Source organism: Rana temporaria, chromosome 1 (assembly GCF_905171775.1).
Source record: "Rana temporaria chromosome 1, aRanTem1.1, whole genome shotgun sequence".
Taxonomy (NCBI): Eukaryota; Metazoa; Chordata; class Amphibia; order Anura; family Ranidae; genus Rana; species Rana temporaria.
The window spans coordinates 605,521,245-605,542,224 of NC_053489.1; the positions used below are offsets into that span (position 1 = coordinate 605,521,245).

At 44.5% G+C, this 20,980-nt stretch overlaps 1 protein-coding gene across 1 annotated transcript in view; it reads left to right on the forward strand.

Annotated features, from left to right (window-relative positions):
* Positions 1-20,980, forward strand: part of ADGRA3 (adhesion G protein-coupled receptor A3) — a 107,989-nt gene that overhangs the window by 53,289 nt on the left and 33,720 nt on the right. The window contains exons 5-9 of the mRNA XM_040335188.1: positions 520-591; positions 3,878-4,038; positions 12,514-12,727; positions 15,311-15,475; positions 20,454-20,655. Of these exons, the coding sequence (XP_040191122.1) occupies positions 520-591; positions 3,878-4,038; positions 12,514-12,727; positions 15,311-15,475; positions 20,454-20,655 (814 nt within the window). The remainder of the gene's footprint in view (positions 1-519; positions 592-3,877; positions 4,039-12,513; positions 12,728-15,310; positions 15,476-20,453; positions 20,656-20,980) is intronic.

Consider the following 20,980-nt stretch of genomic DNA (forward strand, 5'->3'; position numbering starts at 1 on the left):
CAGAATAGTTAATCTTCCCTCTTCCTGCACCTAGGTGCTTAATGCTTCCTAACCTACACCGCACAGACTCCTGGGAATGTAGTGGGTGTAACTTTCCAGGAGTCTGTGCACTCCCCAGTCTCAAAGAATCATGTGACTTGGACAGTACAGGTGCTGAAACCTGATCTGAAACCTATTACACTGCTTGTGCAGCACTGAGCATGTGCGAGATCTGCAAGGCTGAAATCCAGGAAGTCATACAGTCTGGCTTCATAATGCCCACACTTAAGATGGCCCCAGTCAATTTCTATTTTATAAAGTGTCTAAATGCTGTAACAACATAACAAAACGGACCTTAGTTTACAGACTAACTTTACTAGAATACATTAAGCTTGTGTATTACAGGGGTATTTATATTTAAAAAGTGAAATTGTGTCCGGAACTCCGCTTTAAGTTGTGTGTTATATATGTGTGGAGTTTGCCTTTTAAATGTAGTCTGACTTTAACCTATTCCTAACGTTGTATTATATTTTCTTCCAGTAATCTTTCTGGGAATTTATTTTCCTCATTGGCACAAGGAACATTTGCTAACCTGATTGCCTTAAAGTCATTGTAAGTATATTCTGTGGAACATTTTATTTATGCATTCCACACCTTCTATCTATCTATCTATCTATCTATCTATCTATCTATCTATCTATCTATCTATCTATCTATCTATCTACGGTATCTATCTATCTATCTATCTATCTATCTACGGTATCTATCTATCTATCTATCTATCTATCTATCTATCTATCTATCTATCTATCTATCTATCTATCTACGGTATCTATCTATCTATCTATCTACGGTATCTATCTATCTATCTATCTATCTATCTATCTACGGTATCTATCTACGGTATCTATCTATCTATCTATCTATCTATCTATCTATCTATCTATCTATCTATCTATCTATCTACGGTATCTATCTATCTATCTACGGTATCTATCTACGGTATCTATCTATCTATCTATCTATCTATCTATCTATCTATCTATCTATCTATCTATCTATCTATCTATCTATCTATCTGTCTATCTCAGAACATTCTTTACCCAGTACGGTTAGTCACATTCCATTTGTCTTTCATATATGGGGAAAAAATCAATGGGCAGCACCCTTTTCTTGGGTGCCAGTGAATAAAGCCATTGATGAGGGTAGTTGGCGTACATTATAATGACAAGGAGGGAGATGAACAATTGGGAAGCCTTGTTTGCTCTGTTGGGTTTGCAGATGCCGTATGATGTTTTGGCTCTGTACATTTTATTTTGTGTGCAGTATCCATGGCATTCTTTCTGCTGTATTCAAGCCTAGAGATCACAGAGGAAATATCCATTGCAGCCAGCTGTTACACATTTTAAAACCAATTTAGCGTGAAGAAGCAAGCACTGTGACCCTGGGGCTTGTGTGCCGTGGCTTCTCTCTGACCTACTTCCCTGCCAGCATTGTGAATGTGTGCACGAGCCAAAGGCATACCTGAAACACTGGTTTCTGCTATACTGGGTTACATTTTGTGGCTATTCACTGGAAAGTGACCAGTAAAGTATCCACCACTTCAAGTGGTTAACCGTCCCACATGTGTGTCTTTTTACAACTTCCAATTTCATGCAGTGCTGCAGCCTGCAATGGAACTAACTGTATGTTCAAAATGATCTGTGCTTTTTCTCCACATAGTACAATTGTGTGTGTGTTCAGGGGTCAGGCCACACTTACAATTTAGCTGGTCCCTGCTGACCTGATCGTATTTTGATCAGTGTATGGCCAGCTTAAATAGTTCTAGAGGAAACACATTTTTTACCTTAAGGCCAGGTTCGCACTGGTACGACAAACGCTCCGACATTGTGAGCTCATGTCGCATGATGTGTGAAAATCAATGTTTCCCTATGAGAGGCGTCTTAACTGGTCCGACACAAATCAGTCCGACTTTAAAGGGGAGTTCCAGCCATTTGTATGTTTATTAAAAGTCAGCAGCAACAAAAAGTGTAGCTGCTGGCTTTTAATAAACAGGCACTTACCTGCTCCAGCGCTCCAGCGACGCGCCGGCCGGGGCTCCGCTCCTCTCCCCCCCTCCCCGGCCGGCGTCTTCATTTTCAGTGTGGGCACCCGGCCGTGACAGCTTTCGGCTTCACGGCCGGGCACCCACTGCGCATGCGCGAGCGCGAGCGGCGCGGCACTGCGCATGCGCCGTGTAATTGGCCAGGAGATCGCCTAGGACCTGTGACGTGTCCTAGGCGATCGCCTACAGCAGCCACTTCCTGAAGGCGATTAAGCTTAGTCGCCTACAGGAAGGAGGAAGTAGGACAGGAAGTCCCACTCGTGCTGAAGCCCCCACTCCCCCCCCAAAAAAATTACATGCCAAATGTGGCATGTAAGGGGGAGAGGAGTGGGTTAAGAGGAAGTTCCAAATTTGGGTGGAACTCCTCTTTAAAAATGCTCACTGTACTACTTTGATCCTTCTTCAGCCCATTGAATATCACTGAAGTCAGATCGCCGTCTTGACTGATCCAACTTTGGCATGCGACTGATGATCTTGGAGGGGAACTCCATGCAAGATTTAAAAAAACAACAACATGGGTTCCCCCTCCAAGACCATACCAGGCTCTTTGGTCTGGTAGGGTATGGTTTTTAAGGGGAACCCCTATGCTGAAAAAAACGCACGGGGTCCCCCCAAAATCTATACCAGACCCTTGTCCGAGCACACAGCCTGGCAGGTCAGGAAATGGGGGTGGGTACGAGCCGCATGCCCTCAACATGGGGGGGGGAGCAGCATGGGGGCAGGGGTGCACCTTGTCCCCATGTTGATGTCTTCCCGACAACCCTGGCCATTGGTTGTCGGGGGTCTGTTGGCCGAGGGGTTATTGGAATCTGGGAGCATCCTTTAACAAGGGGGGCCCCCCACCCTATGTGAATGAGTATGGGGTACCCTACCCATTCACATACCCTACCCATTCACCAATAAAAAAAAACGCACTACACAGGTTTTTTAAGTAATTTATTAAGCAGCTCCAGCGTCTCTTCCAACTCCTTCTCCCCTCTCCGGCTCTTCTCCGCAATCTCTCCGGTTCTTCTTCCTCTGTCCACTATCTTCTGCCGCTCTTTTGCTCGGTCTTTTGCCTGGTCTTCTCCGCTGTCTTCTACCTCTGTTCTTCTTCCGATGTTGGCTCAACGCTCTCTCTCGCTCTAATGTCAGGTGCGCGGTGTGCCACTAATTATATTGGCATGGGGCGGAGTCATCGTGTGATGTCATCCAGAGGCCCCACCCCCTTATGACATCACTGCCCCATCATGCCCCGGGCACTAAGTGTAATTTCTGTCTGCTGCTTCCTTCCTCTGTTAGCTGCATGAAACACCTCTGACACATTTTCCTGACACACAGAGAGCAAAAAGGTGACGAGGAAGGACATCCAACTGATTGACAGCCTCAGCTCTGTTCCTGTGTGGAGAGTGGGGGTGTGTCCCTTGCCTCCAATCAGCTGTCAGAGCTCTCCTCACAGAGTGTAACTTCAGCTCCCAGACAATTTTTTCTGAACTCTCAGACAAGCTTTAAAAATGTAGCACTTTGAACAGCCTGCAGATATACAGGTAAAACGTATGTAGGAGGATTTGTTTTATCTCTGTGTATCACCTGAGGGCAGTCACTTCACTGGGTATATGTAAGGGTTTACAACCACTTTTATTTTTTTTTATTTTTTTAAGGTTTAGGTTTCAAATCAATCTAGAAATAGAATTATGGAGTTGTTTTCCTGTTGGCATGTATCTTTTTGTGTTAGCTGGATTAGAAGGAAACCATTTTTCTAGACCGAGTAGTAATGTGTGGGGATTTTGCCACCTCTTTCATGTCCATTTTCAGAGAGTTTCAGACGGATTATCTACTTTGTGACTGTAATCTTCTGTGGATGGTTCGATGGATAAAAGCCAAAAATATTACAGTGCGTGAGACCAAGTGTTCCTACCCCAAACTCCTTCAAGGACAGCCGATCACAGCACTGAAGACAGAACAGCTGACATGTGGTAATGTATTGTTTTCTAACGTGCATTTTACTTTTCATCCTCAACTGTCATTCTTGGGTCATTCTGATGACCTAAAAATTCCACAATACAATCGGCAACTCCATTTGCATGATGGTGTTTTGTCCTGAGACAATCCTGACTGAACTAGAACAGACTAAGAAAGGTTTACATGTGACATAATTCTGTAAACACAGCTTTCCTTCAGAAAAAATAAAGCACTTTTGTGATGAAAAACAATGAATTTAAAGTCTTGTTTGTTATTTTTAAACAACAACAAAAATAACAAACATGTTATACTTACCTGCTCTGTGTAATGGTTTTGCACAGAGCAGCTCAGATGCTCCTCTTCACTGGGTTCCTTTGCTGGCACTCCTGGCCCCTTTCTCCTGTAGAGTGCTCCCACAGCAAGCAGCTTGCTAGGGGGACACCTGAGCCGACAAGGAGCCGCAGCACAGCCTGCCCCCTCTCTGTCCTCATTGGCTCACTGACTTTGATTGATAGCAGCGGGCACCATTGGCTCCCTCTGCTGTCTCGGCTAATGATGAGGGAGAGTCTCGGACAGCCAAGTCTCTCGTGCAACATCGTTGGATCGAGATAGGCTCAGGTAAGTATTAAGGAGGGCTGCTCCACACAGAATTTTTTTTATCCTAATGCATAGAAATGTATTAACATAAAAAACTTTCTGCCTTTAGAACCACTCTAAGATAGGGTGACCAGACATCCCCAGTTTCAGGGGACAGTCCCCTGATTGAGGACACTGTCCCCGGACCAAGTCTGTCCCTGGTTTTGTCCCCAGATTGGATTTAATAGGGGGCAGGGGCAATTTCAAAGAAAGTCAGTGCAGAATAATAAAAAAAATATTTGAATTACACACCCCTGCGCCGTGCCTACTAGCATAGGGGGTTTGTATTTTTCGCATTATCTGTGCCCCTTTCTGATGATCATGTGCTGGTCGGAGCGGAGGGAATATTTCTTCTGTTTCGGGCGCATGCCCATTCAGCTTCGCTTGCATGTTATTCTGCCTTGGCTCAAATTCTGGCCAGCCACCTGCCTATCTCCTTGCCTTCCCTGGCGGAGTGATCTTCCTCCGCTCCCCATCCATTAGTAGCCGGGGCCCGAAGAGTAAGACTTGAGAGGCTGTGAGGCATACGGCGACGGGCAGAGAATCGCTGATTGTTGCCATTACTAGAAAAGAAAAAATATGTCCCCGGATTTAATTTTAAAAATCTGGGCACCTTACTCTAAGATCCATTTACCTCGAGCAGTTATACACCTTTTTCTTTATCGTACATCACGGGACACAGAGCGGCATTCATTACTATATGGGTTATATGGAGTACCTTCAGGTGTAGACACTGGCAATCTCAAACAGGAAATGCCCCTCCCTATATAACCCCCTCCCATAGGAGGAGTACCTCAGTTTTTACGCCAGTGTCTTAGGTGTTAGTCATGGTTTAGCTTGCCTCCGCATCCTTGGGATTAGGTGAGCTACCGGTTCTGTCCAAAAAAGCCTCAGCGCTAAAGTGGTCAGTAACCGGACCCCAAACCCTTGGGGTATAGCCCATAATGCTTTTCTTTTTAGAGAGCTGGACCCTGGGCCCAGAACTTAGAAACCTTTGCGTACCTAAAGTTTTCTGTTGCCAGGGTGCTATATGGGCCCAGGACAGTGGATCCTTCATAGGAACCCAGGGCCTGAAGGTCTAGACATCCCCACGGAGATGGGGGAAGATTGGGCCTCTTGCTTGGCAAAGTCCTGCGGCATGGAGCAGGTAAGTGAGGGGAAAACTTGCGGAACTTGGTTCTTAGCAGGTTTTTTTCTGGGGGGTCACAGGGGACATGCCTAAAGTTATGCACTGCATCTGGCAAACTAGTCACATATCATAAAGATAGGATGGCTCTCTATGTATTATTCCCCATAAGATGTGACCTCCCTTGTAGTGTTGGAAAAGCATTGAGTGGGGCCTGTGTTATATAAAAATATATGTGTGTGTCAGAGAGCTTTGCTTACCTGCAGGCCTCCAGGCGATGCTCCATTCAGTCTTCCTCCTCAGAGCCTGCAAGCAGGCAAAACGCTGACCTCCTCATGGTTCCAAGCTGCAGGCTGCAGTTTGCTGGAACAGAGAGGTCCCTTCCTCCCAAAATCCCCCCCCCCCTCCCCCTGTCGGGAGGGGCATTTCCTGTTTGAGATGGCTGGGGGGGAAGGGCGGGTCAGTGGCTTAAAGGAAGGGGCGGCCCTTCCTTGTTTGTTTGTTCCATTCAATACTTTGGAACTGAGGAGAAAGACCAGAGCGGCAGCACGGGGCGCCGAGGACACACAGTGGCCAGAAAGGATATTGCAGTCTTCAGAGGACTGTTTTTTCAAGCCTAGAAATAGGCTGTTTCTTTTCCATCTCATAGTTTTTCTTGGCAATACTACTCAGGGGGACAGAATGTTTTTTCTTTCCTGGATTTGAAACAAAAACGAAAAAAAAAAAAAAAAAAAGTCATCTAGGGGAGAGGAAGCATTTTTTTATCCCCCAAACAGGTGTTTGGACAATTAACTTTTATAGTTCCAAATACCAATAGGTAGCAGGTGTACCTCGGTATTGTACCATGGTATGCCGCTGTTTTCCCTACAGGGAGCCTTGGGGCCATCGGGATCTGGGGCTGGAGCTGACGCGGGTCAGTCCAACCCTAAGATGGTCACGGAGGAGGTATTACTCACCTCTTTAAAAGAGGGCAGTAAGCGGAATAGATCTCCGTCGCCCGAGCGCGGACCCTCAGAAGAGGAGGTCCTTTCCTCAGGGGAATTGGACGACCTCTTGGACAAGGACCAAGTAGGTTCAGGGATCGAAGACCCGGATACAGAGGAGTCTGGGGCAGTCTCCCTGAGGGAGAGCTGGTGGATTCAAGGATTGTCGGACTTGGTCCATAGGGCATTCAACTTGCCAGTACCAGATCTCCAGGTATCGACGGTTTCAGCTTTGGGCTCACTGAGGGCGCCTCAAAGCAATGCTGTGTTTCCGATCCATCCTCTATTAGAGGGAATTTTGTTCCAAGATTGGAACAAGCCAGATAAGATCTTCTTACCACCTAAAAGGTTCTCTGTCCTATATCCTATGGAAGAAAAATTTTCCAAAAGATGGGCTACTCCTGCAGTGGACGCAGCCATCTCATGTGTTAACAGATCGTTAACATGCCCTGTAGAAAACATACAGGTGTTCAAGGATCCAGTTGATAAGCGCTTGGAAGCACTACTTAAGAACTCCTTCACTACTGCAGGGGCAGTAGTACAGCCAGCTGTGGCTGCGATTGGGGTCGCTCAAGCATTATCGGATCAATTTAAGCAGATGCTTAAACTTATTCCGGCCCAGCAGGCAGAAAAATTTTCGGATGTCCCTAAGGCCATATGTTTTACGGTAGACGCAATCAAGGATTCTATCCAGCAAGCGTCACGTTTATCGTTATCCCTTATCCATATGAGAAGACTCTTACGGTTAAAAAGCTGGGAGGCTGAGCCCCCATGCAAGAAGCTCCTGGTAGGGTTCCTCTTCCATGGAGGACGACTCTTCGGAGAAGACCTAGATAAATACATTCAGACCATTTCAAACGGCAAGAGTACTCTCTTGCCAACTAAGAAGAAGGTTCAGGGACCTGCGTTTAAACGACAGTATTCCCCTGGGCAGGGGCCCTCTAATGCCAAGCAGTATCGACGGCCTCCTGCAAAAGCAAACTTCGGCTTCAACAGCAGATCACAAGGACAGGCTGTTAGAGGCAAAAGGCAGTGGTTTCGCAAACCAGCAAAACCAGCCCCCAAGCCAACCTTATGAAGGGGCGCCCCCACCCACGAAGGTGGGGGGAAGGCTGCGACTCTTTTCAGAGATTTGGGAAGCCAGCATTCCCGACGAGTGGGTACGGTCTTCCGTGGCCACAGGCTACAAATTAGATTTCCTAAGGTTTCCTCCTCCTCATTTCCAGAAGTCGAGGATTCCAAACGATCCGGAAAAGGGAGCCGCATTAAGATCGGCATTAGATCATCTACTTTCCCAGGAAGTAATAGTAGAGGTACCAGTCCTGGAACAGGGGCTGGGTTTCTACTCCAACCTATTCATCATCCCAAAATCCAATGGAGATGTCAGGCCAATTTTGGACCTAAAGATGGTAAATGCATATCTAAAGATCCGCTCATTTCGGATGGAATCCGTGCGGTCAGCAGCTGCCACACTCCAGAAGGACGACTTCATGGCGTCCATAGACATAAAGGATGCCTACCTTCATGTTCCAATTTATCAGCCACATCAAAGATATCTACGCTTCATGGTGGCTTCGCGTCACTTCCAATTCGTGGCGCTTCCCTTCGGGTTGGCTACGGCCCCCCGGGTGTTCACGAAGGTCCTAGCCCCAATCCTAGCCAAACTAAGGATCCAAGGGGTCACGATCCTAGCATACCTGGACGACCTCCTAGTCATAGATCACTCGTCTCCCGGCTTGGAGCGAGCAGTGGCCCTCACGGTCCAATACCTCGAGAGGTTCGGCTGGGTCCTAAATCGAGAAAAGTCAGCTTTCCAGCCCACAAAGCAGTTGGAATATCTCGGCATGAGATTAGACACAGAACAACAAGGAGTGTTCCTACCTCTAAGGAAGGTAAAAGCCATCAAGGAATTAATCCTACTGGTTCTAAGCAAGAAAGAACCGACTATTCGCCTATGTATGAGGTTACTAGGCAAGATGGTGGCCACATTCGAGGCGGTACCATACGCCCAGAGCCACACTCGCATCCTACAGGCAGCCATCCTGTCAGCATGGAGCAGAAGGCCACAGGCCTTGGATATCCCGTTGCCGCTCTCATCAAGAGTCCGACAAAGTCTGTGTTGGTGGTTAGACCCTCAGAATCTACTGAAGGGGAGGTCTTTCAGCCCAGTGGCTTGGAAGATAGTGACCACAGACGCCAGCCTGACGGGCTGGGGAGCAATTTTGGATGGTTGCACTCGCCAAGGTACTTGGGCAAAGCCAGAGAAGCAGTTGCCCATCAACATCTTGGAGCTCAGAGCTGCTCGACTAGCCCTCAGGGCTTGGACGTCAAAATTGCAGGGGTTCCCGGTGAGAATTCAATCAGACAATGCCACGGCCGTGGCATACATAAATCACCAAGGGGGAACCAGGAGTCAAGCCGCTCAGAGAGAGGTGAGCTTGATTCTTCTATGGGCAGAGGCTCATGTGCCCTGCATATCGGCAATATTCATTCCAGGAGTGGACAACTTTCAGGCGGACTTCTTAAGCCGCCAGACTCTATGGCCGGGGGAATGGTCTCTGCATCCACTAGTCTTTCAAGCACTCTGCCAAAGATGGGGAGTGCCGGACGTGGATATCATGGCATCGAGACTCAACAAGAAACTAGACAGGTTCATGTCCCGCTCAAGGGATCCGATGGCCTGCGGAACCGATGCGTTGGTTTGCCCTTGGCATCAGTTCAAACTTCTTTATGCGTTTCCCCCGCTCCAGTTACTACCCCGCCTGCTGCGCAGGATCCGGGTGGAGCACATACCAGTCATCCTGGTAGCTCCAGCATGGCCCAGAAGGGCATGGTACTCACTAATCTTAAGGATGGTAGTGGGAGACCCTTGGACTCTTCCTCTACGGCCAGACCTGCTATCGCAAGGTCCGATCCTCCACCCTGCCTTACGGCATCTAAAATTGACGGCCTGGAAGCTGAATCCCTGATTCTCAGGGGTAGAGGTCTGTCTCAGAAAGTAATCTCTACCCTAATCAGAGCCAGGAAACCGGTCTCTAGGGTGATTTATTACAGGGTCTGGAAGGCCTATGTAGGCTGGTGTGAGTCCAAGCGATGGCTTTCTCGCAAATTTACCATCGATAGAGTATTAAGTTTTCTCCAGCTAGGAGTGGATAAAGGATTGGCATTAAGCACAATCAAAGGACAGATTTCTGCTCTGTCAGTGTGGTTTCAGCGGCCGCTGGCCACCCACTCGCTGGTTAAGACCTTCCTTCAAGGGGTCTTACGTATTAGACCTCCAGTTAAATCCCCGCTTTGTCCGTGGGATTTAAATCTTGTTCTGTCAAGTTTACAGAAACAACCGTTTGAGCCGTTGGCTGATATTCCTTTGGTTCTACTGACAAGGAAGTTAGTATTTTTGGTTGCCATAGTTTCCGCAAGAAGAGTTTCGGAGCTGGCAGCCTTATCCTGTAAGGAACCATATCTTGTTTTTCATAAGGACAGGGTCGTTCTCCGCCCTCATCCTTCCTTCCTTCCGAAGGTCATATCCAGTTTTCATTTGAACCAGGATTTGGTATTACCATCCTTCTTCCCTAAACCTACTTCCAGAAAGGAAGGGTTGCTGCATACCTTGGATATTGTCAGGGCCATGAAGGCCTATCTTAAAGCTACAAAGAAGATCTGGAAGACAGATGTGCTGTTCATTCTACCGGATGGGCCCAAGAAGGGGCAGGCAGCTGCAAAGTCCACCATTTCTAGGTGGATTAAGCAATTAATCACTCAGGCCTACGGCTTGAAAGGGTTGCCTCCTCCAGTATCATTAAAGGCTCATTCTACTAGAGCCATGGGCGCCTCCTGGGCAGCACACCACCAGATCTCTATGGCTCAAGTTTGCAAGGCGGCAACCTGGTCTTCTGTCCACACGTTTACAAAATTCTACAAGTTGGACGTAAGAAGGAATACTGATACTGCCTTCGGGCAGGCAGTGCTGCAGGCTGCAGTTTGAGACCCTCGGATTCCGGGGGCTCCTCTTGTTCGAGTTAAATTTAAAATTTTTATTTTTCTCAACTAAGTTGGATTTATTATGATTTGAGTATATCTCTAAATTAAATCCTTTTGTCTTGGAGATGTTCTCCCTCCCCTCATTGTAAGCATTGCTTTGGGACATCCCATATAGTAATGAATGCCGCTCTGTGTCCCGTGATGTACGATAAAGAAAAAGAGATTTTTAATACAGCTTACCTGTAAAATCTTTTTCTTGGAGTACATCACGGGACACAGAGCTCCCACCCCTCTTTTTTGAGGACCATTTTGGGAGGCATACTGCTTGCTACAAAACTGAGGTACTCCTCCTATGGGAGGGGGTTATATAGGGAGGGGCATTTCCTGTTTGAGATTGCCAGTGTCTACACCTGAAGGTACTCCATATAACCCATATAGTAATGAATGCCGCTCTGTGTCCCGTGATGTACTCCAAGAAAAAGATTTTACAGGTAAGCTGTATTAAAAATCTCTTTATTTATTACAGGTATTTATATAGCACTAATGTACGCAGCATTTTACATACTATTTATCGCCATTCACCTCTATATCCTTTCAAAGTGCAACATTTTCAGCTTGTCTGAAAAAGTGGACAGAGTGCTGAGGTTATACTCAGTGAGGAGAGCTCTGAGAGTTTCTTGGAGGGAAGAGACCCCCCCCCCCACAACTCACAGGAATAGAGCTGAGGGTGTCACTCTTCTGGAGGTACCTCCCCGGTCACCTTTTTTCTCTTGGTGTCAGGAAAACTTGTCACAATTGATTAATGCTGATAGCAGAGGAACAAAGCAGCAGACAAAAATGTCACTAAGACCCCTTTCACACTGGGGCAGTTTGCAGGCGCTGTTGCGCTAAAAATAGCGCCTGCAAACCGAGGGCTTTCACACTGGAGTGGTGTGCTGGCAGGACAGAAAAAAAAAGTCCTGCTAGCAGCATCTTTGGAGCGGTGTGTATACCACTCCTCCACCGTTCCTGCCCATTAAAAAGGGACACAATGGCTTACACCACCAGCAAAGCGCCTCTGCAGAGACGCTTTGCGGTGGTTTTTAACCCTTTTTCGGCCGCTCCGCCCCGCTAGCGGCCGAATAGTGCCGCGAAGTTAGCGGTAAAGCGTCACCACACCTCCCGCCCCAGTGTGAAAGGAGCTATAGTGCTCTTAATTGAGACAGGTACACACTATAGTAGGATATGTCTGAGGTTTACAGCCACTTTAATGTGGCTTTTGCATAAATGCAATATGTGACCAAGCTCTGCTGATTGAGAAGCAGCAGGTATGCCTTAAATGTGCACACTAGGTTATTGTAATTAACTGAACAATTACAAGAGCGATTTGGTGTTGTTCTATAACAGCATGCTCACGTTGGGCTTGGTAGATGGAATCACTTGCAGACTTTCTATATCGCTCTATACACCGCAGGCACTAGATTTCACGGCAGCTGTTTATCTGCTCCATTCCGCAAGGCAGTAATGAAGGTGGCACTCTGTCTCACAGCTGGACTCACCACATTTTTTGTCATGCTACATTATATGGAATCCATCAGAAACCCCCCAATAACATCATTTGCATTCACATTTATTATACAGGACTGGAAGTTCTGAAGGTGAAATCTCAGCACTAGAGTTACTGAGAAGTATAAATAAACCTGATTTGGAATGCCAACAACCACCAAAATGTTTTAATATAAATGTAAGTCTGGTTTTTATTTTTTTTTATATTCTTTTAACAGAGTCTCCTCTTGAGCTTCCATCATTTTTTATGACACCGTCGCACCGTCAGGTGGTCTTTGAAGGGGACAGTCTGCCATTTCAGTGCATGGCTTCCTATGTTGACCAGGACATGCAGGTTTTATGGTATCAGGACGGGAAAATCGTGGAGACCGATGAGTCACAGGGGATTTATGTGGAGAAGAACATGATCCACAACTGCTCATTAATTGCCAGGTATTTATAGTCTCTCCAACAAAATAGTTTTATTCCCACAGAAGACAAGTCATTTTATTGCTTTGTTGTCCAGTTGTTAATTGTCTTGAGTTCAAGTGGTGTAGTAGACAATGGGATTGATTTACTAAAACTGGAGAGTGCAAAATCTGGTGCAGCTGTGCATGGTAGCCAATCAGCTTGTACAATTAAGGCCAGCCATACATGGGTCAAGTTCCGAAAGAATTTTTGAAAATCTTATTTAACCACTTCTGGACCGCCGCATGTACATTTACGTCGGCAGAATGGCACGGACAGGCACATCAACGTACCTGTACGTGCCTGCCTAGACGTGGGTCGGGTGTCCGATCGAGGGGACCCCCCCCCCCCATACATGCGGCGGTTTCCGTGGCTTCAGGAGCGATCCGGGACGAGGGCGCGGCTATTCGTTTCTAGCCGCCCCTTCGCGATCGCTCCCCGGAGCTGAAGAACGGGGAGAGCCGTATGTAAACACGGCTTCCCCGTGCTTCACTGTGGCGGCTGCATCCTTCGAGTGATCCCTTTTATTAGGGAGACTCGATCGATGACGTCAGACCTACAGCCACACCCCCCTACAGTTGTAAACACACACTAGGTGAACCCTAACTCCTACAGCGCCTCCTGTGGTTAACTCCCAAACTGCAACTGCCATTTTCACAATAAACAATGCAATTTAAATGCATTTTTTGCTGTAAAAATGACAATGGTCCCAAAAATGTGTCAAAATTGTCCAAAGTGTCCGCCATAATGTCGCAGTCACGGAAAAAATCGCTGATCGCCGCCATTAGTAGTAAAAAAATAAAAAATAAATAAAACTATCCCCTATTTTGTAAACGCTATACATTTTGCGCAAACCAATCGATAAACGCTTATTGCGATTTTTTTTTTAACCAAAAATAGGTAGAAGAATACGTATCGGCCTAAACTGAGGAAAAAAAATATATCTATGTTTTTGGGGGATATTTATTATAGCAAAAAGTAAAAAATATTGCATTTTTTTCAAAATTGTCGCTCTATTTTTGTTTATAGCGCAAAAAATAAAAAACGCAGAGGTGATCAAATACCACCAAAAGAAAGCTCTATTTGTTGGGAAAAAAGGACACCAATTTTGTTTGGAAGCCACGTCGCACGACCACGCAATTGTCTGTTAAAGCGACGCAGTGCCGAATTGTAAAAACCCCTTGGGTCATTTAGCAGCATATTGGTCCGGTCCTTAGGTGGTTAAGAATTCTCATTCGTATTTCGCACCATTAGTAGGCCGCAGCAACGGTCGATTTTCATGCGGCTATCGAATTTGAGTGATCGGGCATGTTGGAAATTTTTTGAAAAATAATGGTTTTCTATTTAACAATGTGAGAAATATAATAAAAAAAAAATGCGCATGAAGAAAAGAAAGTTCCTGGAAAGAAAAGTTGAAATTGAAGGCTTGGCTGGTCAAATTTCGAAAAATCAATGGTGGCACCATCAGCTTACAAAATTTCAGATTTTTTAAAGAAAATTTGTTTGGAATTCCACCCGTGGCCTGCAGACGCTTTGACGAAAACAGCTGGAAGCTGATTGGTTTCTATGCAGTGCTGCACCAGATTTTGCACTCTCCAGTTTTAGTAAATCAATCCCAATATGTGGCTTCGTAGTAGATTTGTTATACACTGATCATCGAGGTATGGACTCCACTAGACCTAGACAGGTATTCTGTGGTATCCGGCACAAGCCATCAGTATCGGATCCTTTTAAAGGGTCACTAAAGGAATTTTTTTTTTAGCTAAATAGCTTCCTTTACCTTACTGCAGTCCTGGTTTCATGTCCTCATTGTTCGTTTTTGCTATGATGTTGCTGTAATCCTTCTCTGTTCTGGACACTTCCTGGTTGTCTGTTTCCTTATGAAAAAAGTCATGGGAGCTTTTACTGTGTGTCTAAAACCCCTCAGAACCAATCAGTTACATTTCAAAAACAAACACTGCCCTGTATTGGCTCTGTGTCTCTGTACTTCACAGAAGCAGGAAACTAGATGAAAAACGAAACTGAAACTACAGGCACATTATATGATTGATTTTTATAAATTTTTAATCATTTTTAAAAGAAATCCGTTAACTATTATGTCTCTATACCCTGTAAACAGTCATTTCAGCAAAAAAAAATGTTTTCCTTTACAACTCCTTTAAGTCCAGTAAGTTGTGAGGTGGGGCCTCCATGGACCAGACTTGTTTTTCCAGCACATCCCACAGATGCTCAATTGGAATGTTTTTTTGCAACCACCAGAAAGCTTTATCCTTTGCATAGTAATTTTACTGACGGGCCCCTTGCAATGGACAAGCTAAATAAACAACTTTTGCTGTTTAGGATTATGGTGGATGGCTGTAGGCCACAATAATCATAGAAAAACCTATAAAACATCTGCTTTGTTTTGATGCAGCTGTACTTGTCATGCCTATGCACCAAACCTGGACCTCCCCACGGGTGCTCCTGCCCCTTCAAGCCTGAGGGGTGGGGTGGGTAGGGCGCAGCAAAACAAAACATATTATTTTGTCATATACTTGTTGCTAATCATTGTTGGTCTCTCTTCTGTAGTGCTCTGACAATTTCCAATATTCAAGCTGGATCCACGGGGAACTGGGGCTGCCGTGTTCAGAGTCGGCGTGGCAATAACACAAGGACTGTGGATATTGTAGTGCTGGAGAGCTCTGCGCAGTACTGCCCTATGGAAAGAGTTATCAATAACAAAGGGGATTTTAAGTGAGTAATTTAATGAGATTTTTGTGTAGGAAAATACACTTGAAATTATAGGACTAGAAAAGTGCATAATATGGTAGAATTTGTTTTTATTTTATTATTTAGTTTAATTGTACTATTTCTATGTTTAAAGCGGAGTTCCAGATGCAAAAAAAGTTATTTTCAAAAGTCAGCAGCTACAAGTAATGCAGCTGCTGACTTCTAATAAGGACACTTACCTGTCCAGGGAGCCTGAGATGTCACCCCCCGAAGCCGCATTATCCACAGGCTCAGTCGCAGGCGCTGCAATTACAACTCAGGGAAACTAGCAGTGGAGCCTTCAGGCTTCACAGCCAGTTTCCTACTGCGTATGCGTGAGTCTTGTGGTGCTTTAGGAAAAAAAAAAAAAAAAAAATATATATATATATATATTTGTGCTCATAAGTTTACATACCCTGGCAGAATTTATGATTTCTTGGCCATTTTTTCAGAGAATATGAAAAATAACACAAACATTTCTTTCACTCATGGTTAGTGTTTGGCTGAAGCCAATCACATCAGAAACCACCCAAAAGACTCTGATCAAAAGTTTACATACCCTGGTGATTTTGGCCTGATAACATGCACACAAGTTGACACAAAGGGGTTTGAATGGCTATTAAAGCCATCCTCACCTGTGATCTGTTTGCCTGTAATTAGTGAGTGAGTATAAAAGGTCAATGAGTTTCTGAACTCCTGACAGACCCTTGCATCTTTCATCCAGTGCTGCACTGACATTTCTGAATTCTGAGAAATGTGGAAATCAAAAGAATTGTCAAAGGATCTGCGGGAAAAGGTAGTTGAACTGTATAAAACAGGAAAGGGATATAAAAAGATATCCAAGGAATTGAGAATGCCAAACAGCAGTGTTTAAACTCTAATCAAGAAGTGGAAAATGAGGGGTTCTGTTGAAACCAAACCACGGTCAGGTAGACCAACCGAAATGTCAGCCACAACTGCCAATAAATGTTAACCATTCCTACTGTGAAACACGGAGGTGAGTCGCTGATGTTTTGGGGATGTGTGAGCTACAACGGCACAGGAAATTTGGTCAAAATTGATAGCAAGATAAATGCAGTATGTTATCAAAAAATGCTGGAGGAACATTCCAAATCATCAGCCGGGAAGCTGCGCATGGGACGTACTTGGACATTCCAACATGACAATGATCCAAAACACAAGGCCAAGTCACCCTGTCATTGGCTACAGCAGAATAAAGTGAAGGTTCTGGAGTGACCATCTCAGTCTCCTGAACTCAATATCATTGAGCCACTCTGGGAAGATCTCAAACGCGTGCAGCGCTATATAAGTTTTTCACTCACTCATGTGCACTTCATTCAAGACAGCCCAAGAATTTACCGTAACTGGAGGTTAAAAGGGGCAATACACGTTATTAAGAAGTCGGGTATGTAAACTTTTGATCAGGGTTTGGGAAGTTTCTGTTGTGATTGTGATTTAAAAAGAGTAAACACCGTTGATTGATAATAAATGGCTTCAGCCAAACACTAACCATGAGTAGATGAAAAGTTTTTGTATTATTTTTGCTATTCTCTGAAAAATGGCCAAGAAATCATAAATTCTGCCAGGGTATGCAAACTTATGAGCACAACTGTTTATTCAAAAACGAGGGGTGGAGGGGTGGTCTTTAGTTTAGTTTAAGACCACCTTGTAAAGTTTGGTGGAACTCCGCTTTAAGTGGTAACTGGCCACACGTGGCACTGTAGCGCCATCTGCAGAATGAAAAGAGCAATGGGGAAATTTAGCAAGATGAAATGTTCTTTATAAATCAACATTTGTGAACTTATGTAAAACAAGAAAAATAAAGCCACCCCGTTGTTACATCAGATCTTTCGCTCATCAAAAACGATCAAAAATATATACGTTATTTCATACCTTTACCTGTAAACTTGAGTATAGGAGCTTTTGGCTTTTTTTTTTTTTTTTTGCCAAAGCTCAAAAACTCCCTGAAAGCCTATGTGCCATGTACAGTACATATAGGCTTTTAGCAGAGTTTTTAAGAGCTTCCGCATTTAGGTGAGCATCAACTTCCCTCTCCTGAACGCGGAAGAATCACGTTCAGGATAGGAACATTTTGACCGCCAACCCCAGGAAAACCCAAAACGCTGCAAAAACAACCTGCGATTTTTCAGCGTTTTGTTTTTTCCTATGGCTGCAGTAAATGTGGGCCAGTATACATGAAGCCTTATGTGGTTTAAGGGCCGGTTTACACCACGCACAGGAACACAAACGGCACGTGCAGTGCGATTTGCAGCCTATTCATTTTGAATTGGGTAAAATTGCACTGCACCCAAAGTAACGCATTCCCTTTCAAAGAAAGAAGCATTGTAACCGGATTGTATGGTACAAAAGTTCCATGTGATCCAGCACGGGCACGTGCGGTCAACTTTCTATTGACAAATTGCACATGGAGTGCATTTTGCATGTGCTCTGAACGTGCGTTCATGTACGCGAATGGTGTATGTAGTGTTGTAGTTCTGGAGCCCTTGTATTGTTTGGCATAAACTTGAATTTCTCTTTAAAAATAAATGGTAATTTTAATTATATTTAAACAGTAGTGAATATTTTATAGATGATAAAATAAAGGTTTTAAAAAAAAGTCAATCATTCCTTTATCATGTCTTACTTTTCTGGTCATTTTATACAAATCAAAGCTTCGAAGATGTCTATACATGTCTATTAAAGGATCAGACAAGATGAGGATTAATGTTACTAATGCTGGGAAGAGCTGCCAAGACATACTTTGCAGTCTAATTGAACGGACCTGTCATGCCAATACCCAGTGATGTTTATTTTGTAAGAACTGCCAGTGCCAGCATAGCTTTAGAACTGTGTAAGATGCTTTTTAAGCATGTATAAAATAAACCCGCGTGACACTTAAGCTGGGTACACGCTAGAAGATTTTCGAATTACATTTTTTGTTTTAAGAACGTTTGATCATTTTTCTAATCAGTAGTTGATGAAATCAAAGTTAGTTTTTGACTATAGTGATGAAAAAATTCAAAGGTGGAACTTTTTTGTGTGAGTGGTGAAGTCCATTCACTCCGAAATTGAATGTTAAATCCAAATTAAATGTTTTTTTTATTTTTATTTTTTACAAATGTTTCATACGAATCTATTAGTATATCCAGCCTTCCATGGATGATCCTTAAGCCTAGGTTCATACTAGTGTGTGATTCGCACAGGAATCGCAGCACATTCCTGTGCACATCACATGCGATGTCTGTGCGTGGCAATTCTGGTGCGACCTGAGAATACTATACCATTATTGGTTACCTGTGTGTTTTTAATGCCTTTTATGCTCTATTTTCTGATATTTAATAAAACGTAGTAATAACTCTTAAGGGTGTGCAGCAGTCATCTTTCTTTTTTGTTTTTTTTTGTTTTTTTTCTCTCTTGGTACATTATATTTTTGATTGCACCCCCCGAAAATATCGGTGAGTACTACATATTTGATAAATAGGTGGGATTCCCATATCCTTCTCTCCTTTGTTTGCAATTCTGGTGCGGAGGGAAAAATGGGTCCTGCACCATTTTGGTGCGGATGCAATATGAACCATACCAAATGCATGCCTGAAATCGCGCCGCACAGATATCTCATGTGATGTGCACAGGATTGTGGTGCGATTCGAGTGTGAATCTAGGCTCAAGGATCATCCATGGAAGGCTGGGTATAAACTAGTAGAGTCGCATGAAACATTTCTATGAACATCTGTACAAAACTTCTCAGGGTGTTCACACCCATGTGATGCGATTCTGACAATCGTTCTGCATTTTGCAATCTGTTTCGGGGTTTCATTATTGTAACATTGATACCCGCAGCAGATCGTGAGGACGCAGTGTAATGCGATGTGGGAAACGCAGCGAATCGTGCATTTCCTGCATTGCATCAGTGTGAATCAGGGCTCAGGCTCTTCTGAACACAATGGGGTTGATTTACTAAAACTCAAGAGTGAAAAAATCTGGTGCAGCTGTGCAATGTAGCCAATCGGCTTCTAACTTCAACTTTGTTTAATTAAAGCGTTCCACCCAAAAATGAAACTTCCGCTTTAAGTACTGGTGACCCCCTGACATGCCACATTTGGCACATTATTATTTTTGGGGGGGGGGGGGGGGTAGCCAGTTTTGACAGGCACCCAGCTTCCACTTCCTCCCCTGGCACAAGAATGAAGCTCACCTCTCCACCCCTCCCTCCCTTCTGGGACACATCGCAGGTTTTGGGGAACACTTTTTGTAGCTGCTGACTTTTAAATGGGTGGAATTCCGCTTTAAGCTTTGGAAGCTGATTGGTTTCTATGTAGAGCTGCACCAGATTTTGCATGCTCCAGTTTTAGTAAAGCAACCCCTATATGTGTTCTATATAAACCAGTATTTTCAGTTTAGCTTGACTGATGTACACATGCAGCTCAGAATATATTTTATATATATATATATAAGTACTGAATCCTGAATGTAACAGAGGGAATCATTTCTGCTGTAACATGTGTACAACACTGTCTGGCTTCCTTTGCAGCGTGTGGAGGGGGGGGGGGGGGGGGCAGTAAAACCATGGCTCCACTGCCTATTTTTACTTCCCACAAATGTAAATGAGCCAGTTCACACCATAGCACAGGAACAAGCTGTGTTTCACAAGCGATCCAAGTGCAGTGAGATTTCAGCCCCTTTGTTTGAATAAGCTGAAATCGCACAGGACTGCACCAAAAGTAGTGCATGCATTATCTTACTAAATGCACAGCAACCAGATCGCATGGTACTACTATGCCATGGGATCCGGTGCAGGCAAACGCGCTACATTTTGTAACCTGTGTTTTGGGTGTCATTAATTTAAGACTGACAACCACTTCAGATCGCATTTTGTTGTGAAGAGGCCCAAAAAATCCTTGACCAGATGCCATGATATTGTACAGAATTCGAAAATTGAGATATAATTATATTTGTCCATTAGGTGGCCAAGAACATTGGCAGGAATTACTGCATATCTACTGTGCACCCGCTATTCTGCTGGAGGTGGTATCTATCCGGGGACCCAGCAAGATGAGATAAGAGCTTGGCGACGATGTGACCGAGGGGGCTCCTGGGCAGAGGAGGACTATTCTAAATGCCAGTACGCCAATGACGTTACACGAGTTCTGTTCATGTTTAATCAGGTATTCTTCTACATGTTTCCTAAACATACTGAGAAAGATAGAACGTGTGCCTCACAATTTACATTACAGTAGATGTGACCTCCTAACTGGCTGACATTTGGTTTGCTAAAACACTGTTAGCTGAATTCATAGAGAGTGTCTAAGAAGGCCAATGTGACTCCACATGACAATTGTCAGTGTTCATGTTCCTGTTGTAAACATGTACATCAATATAGGACATGCAGACAGACACTAGTTTCCCTATAAGGTCTGCTCTCCTTGTGATTGACCGAAGGCAGTGGATGAATTGCTAGCCAATAGACAGCCTGCTTTCGGTTTTGGACTC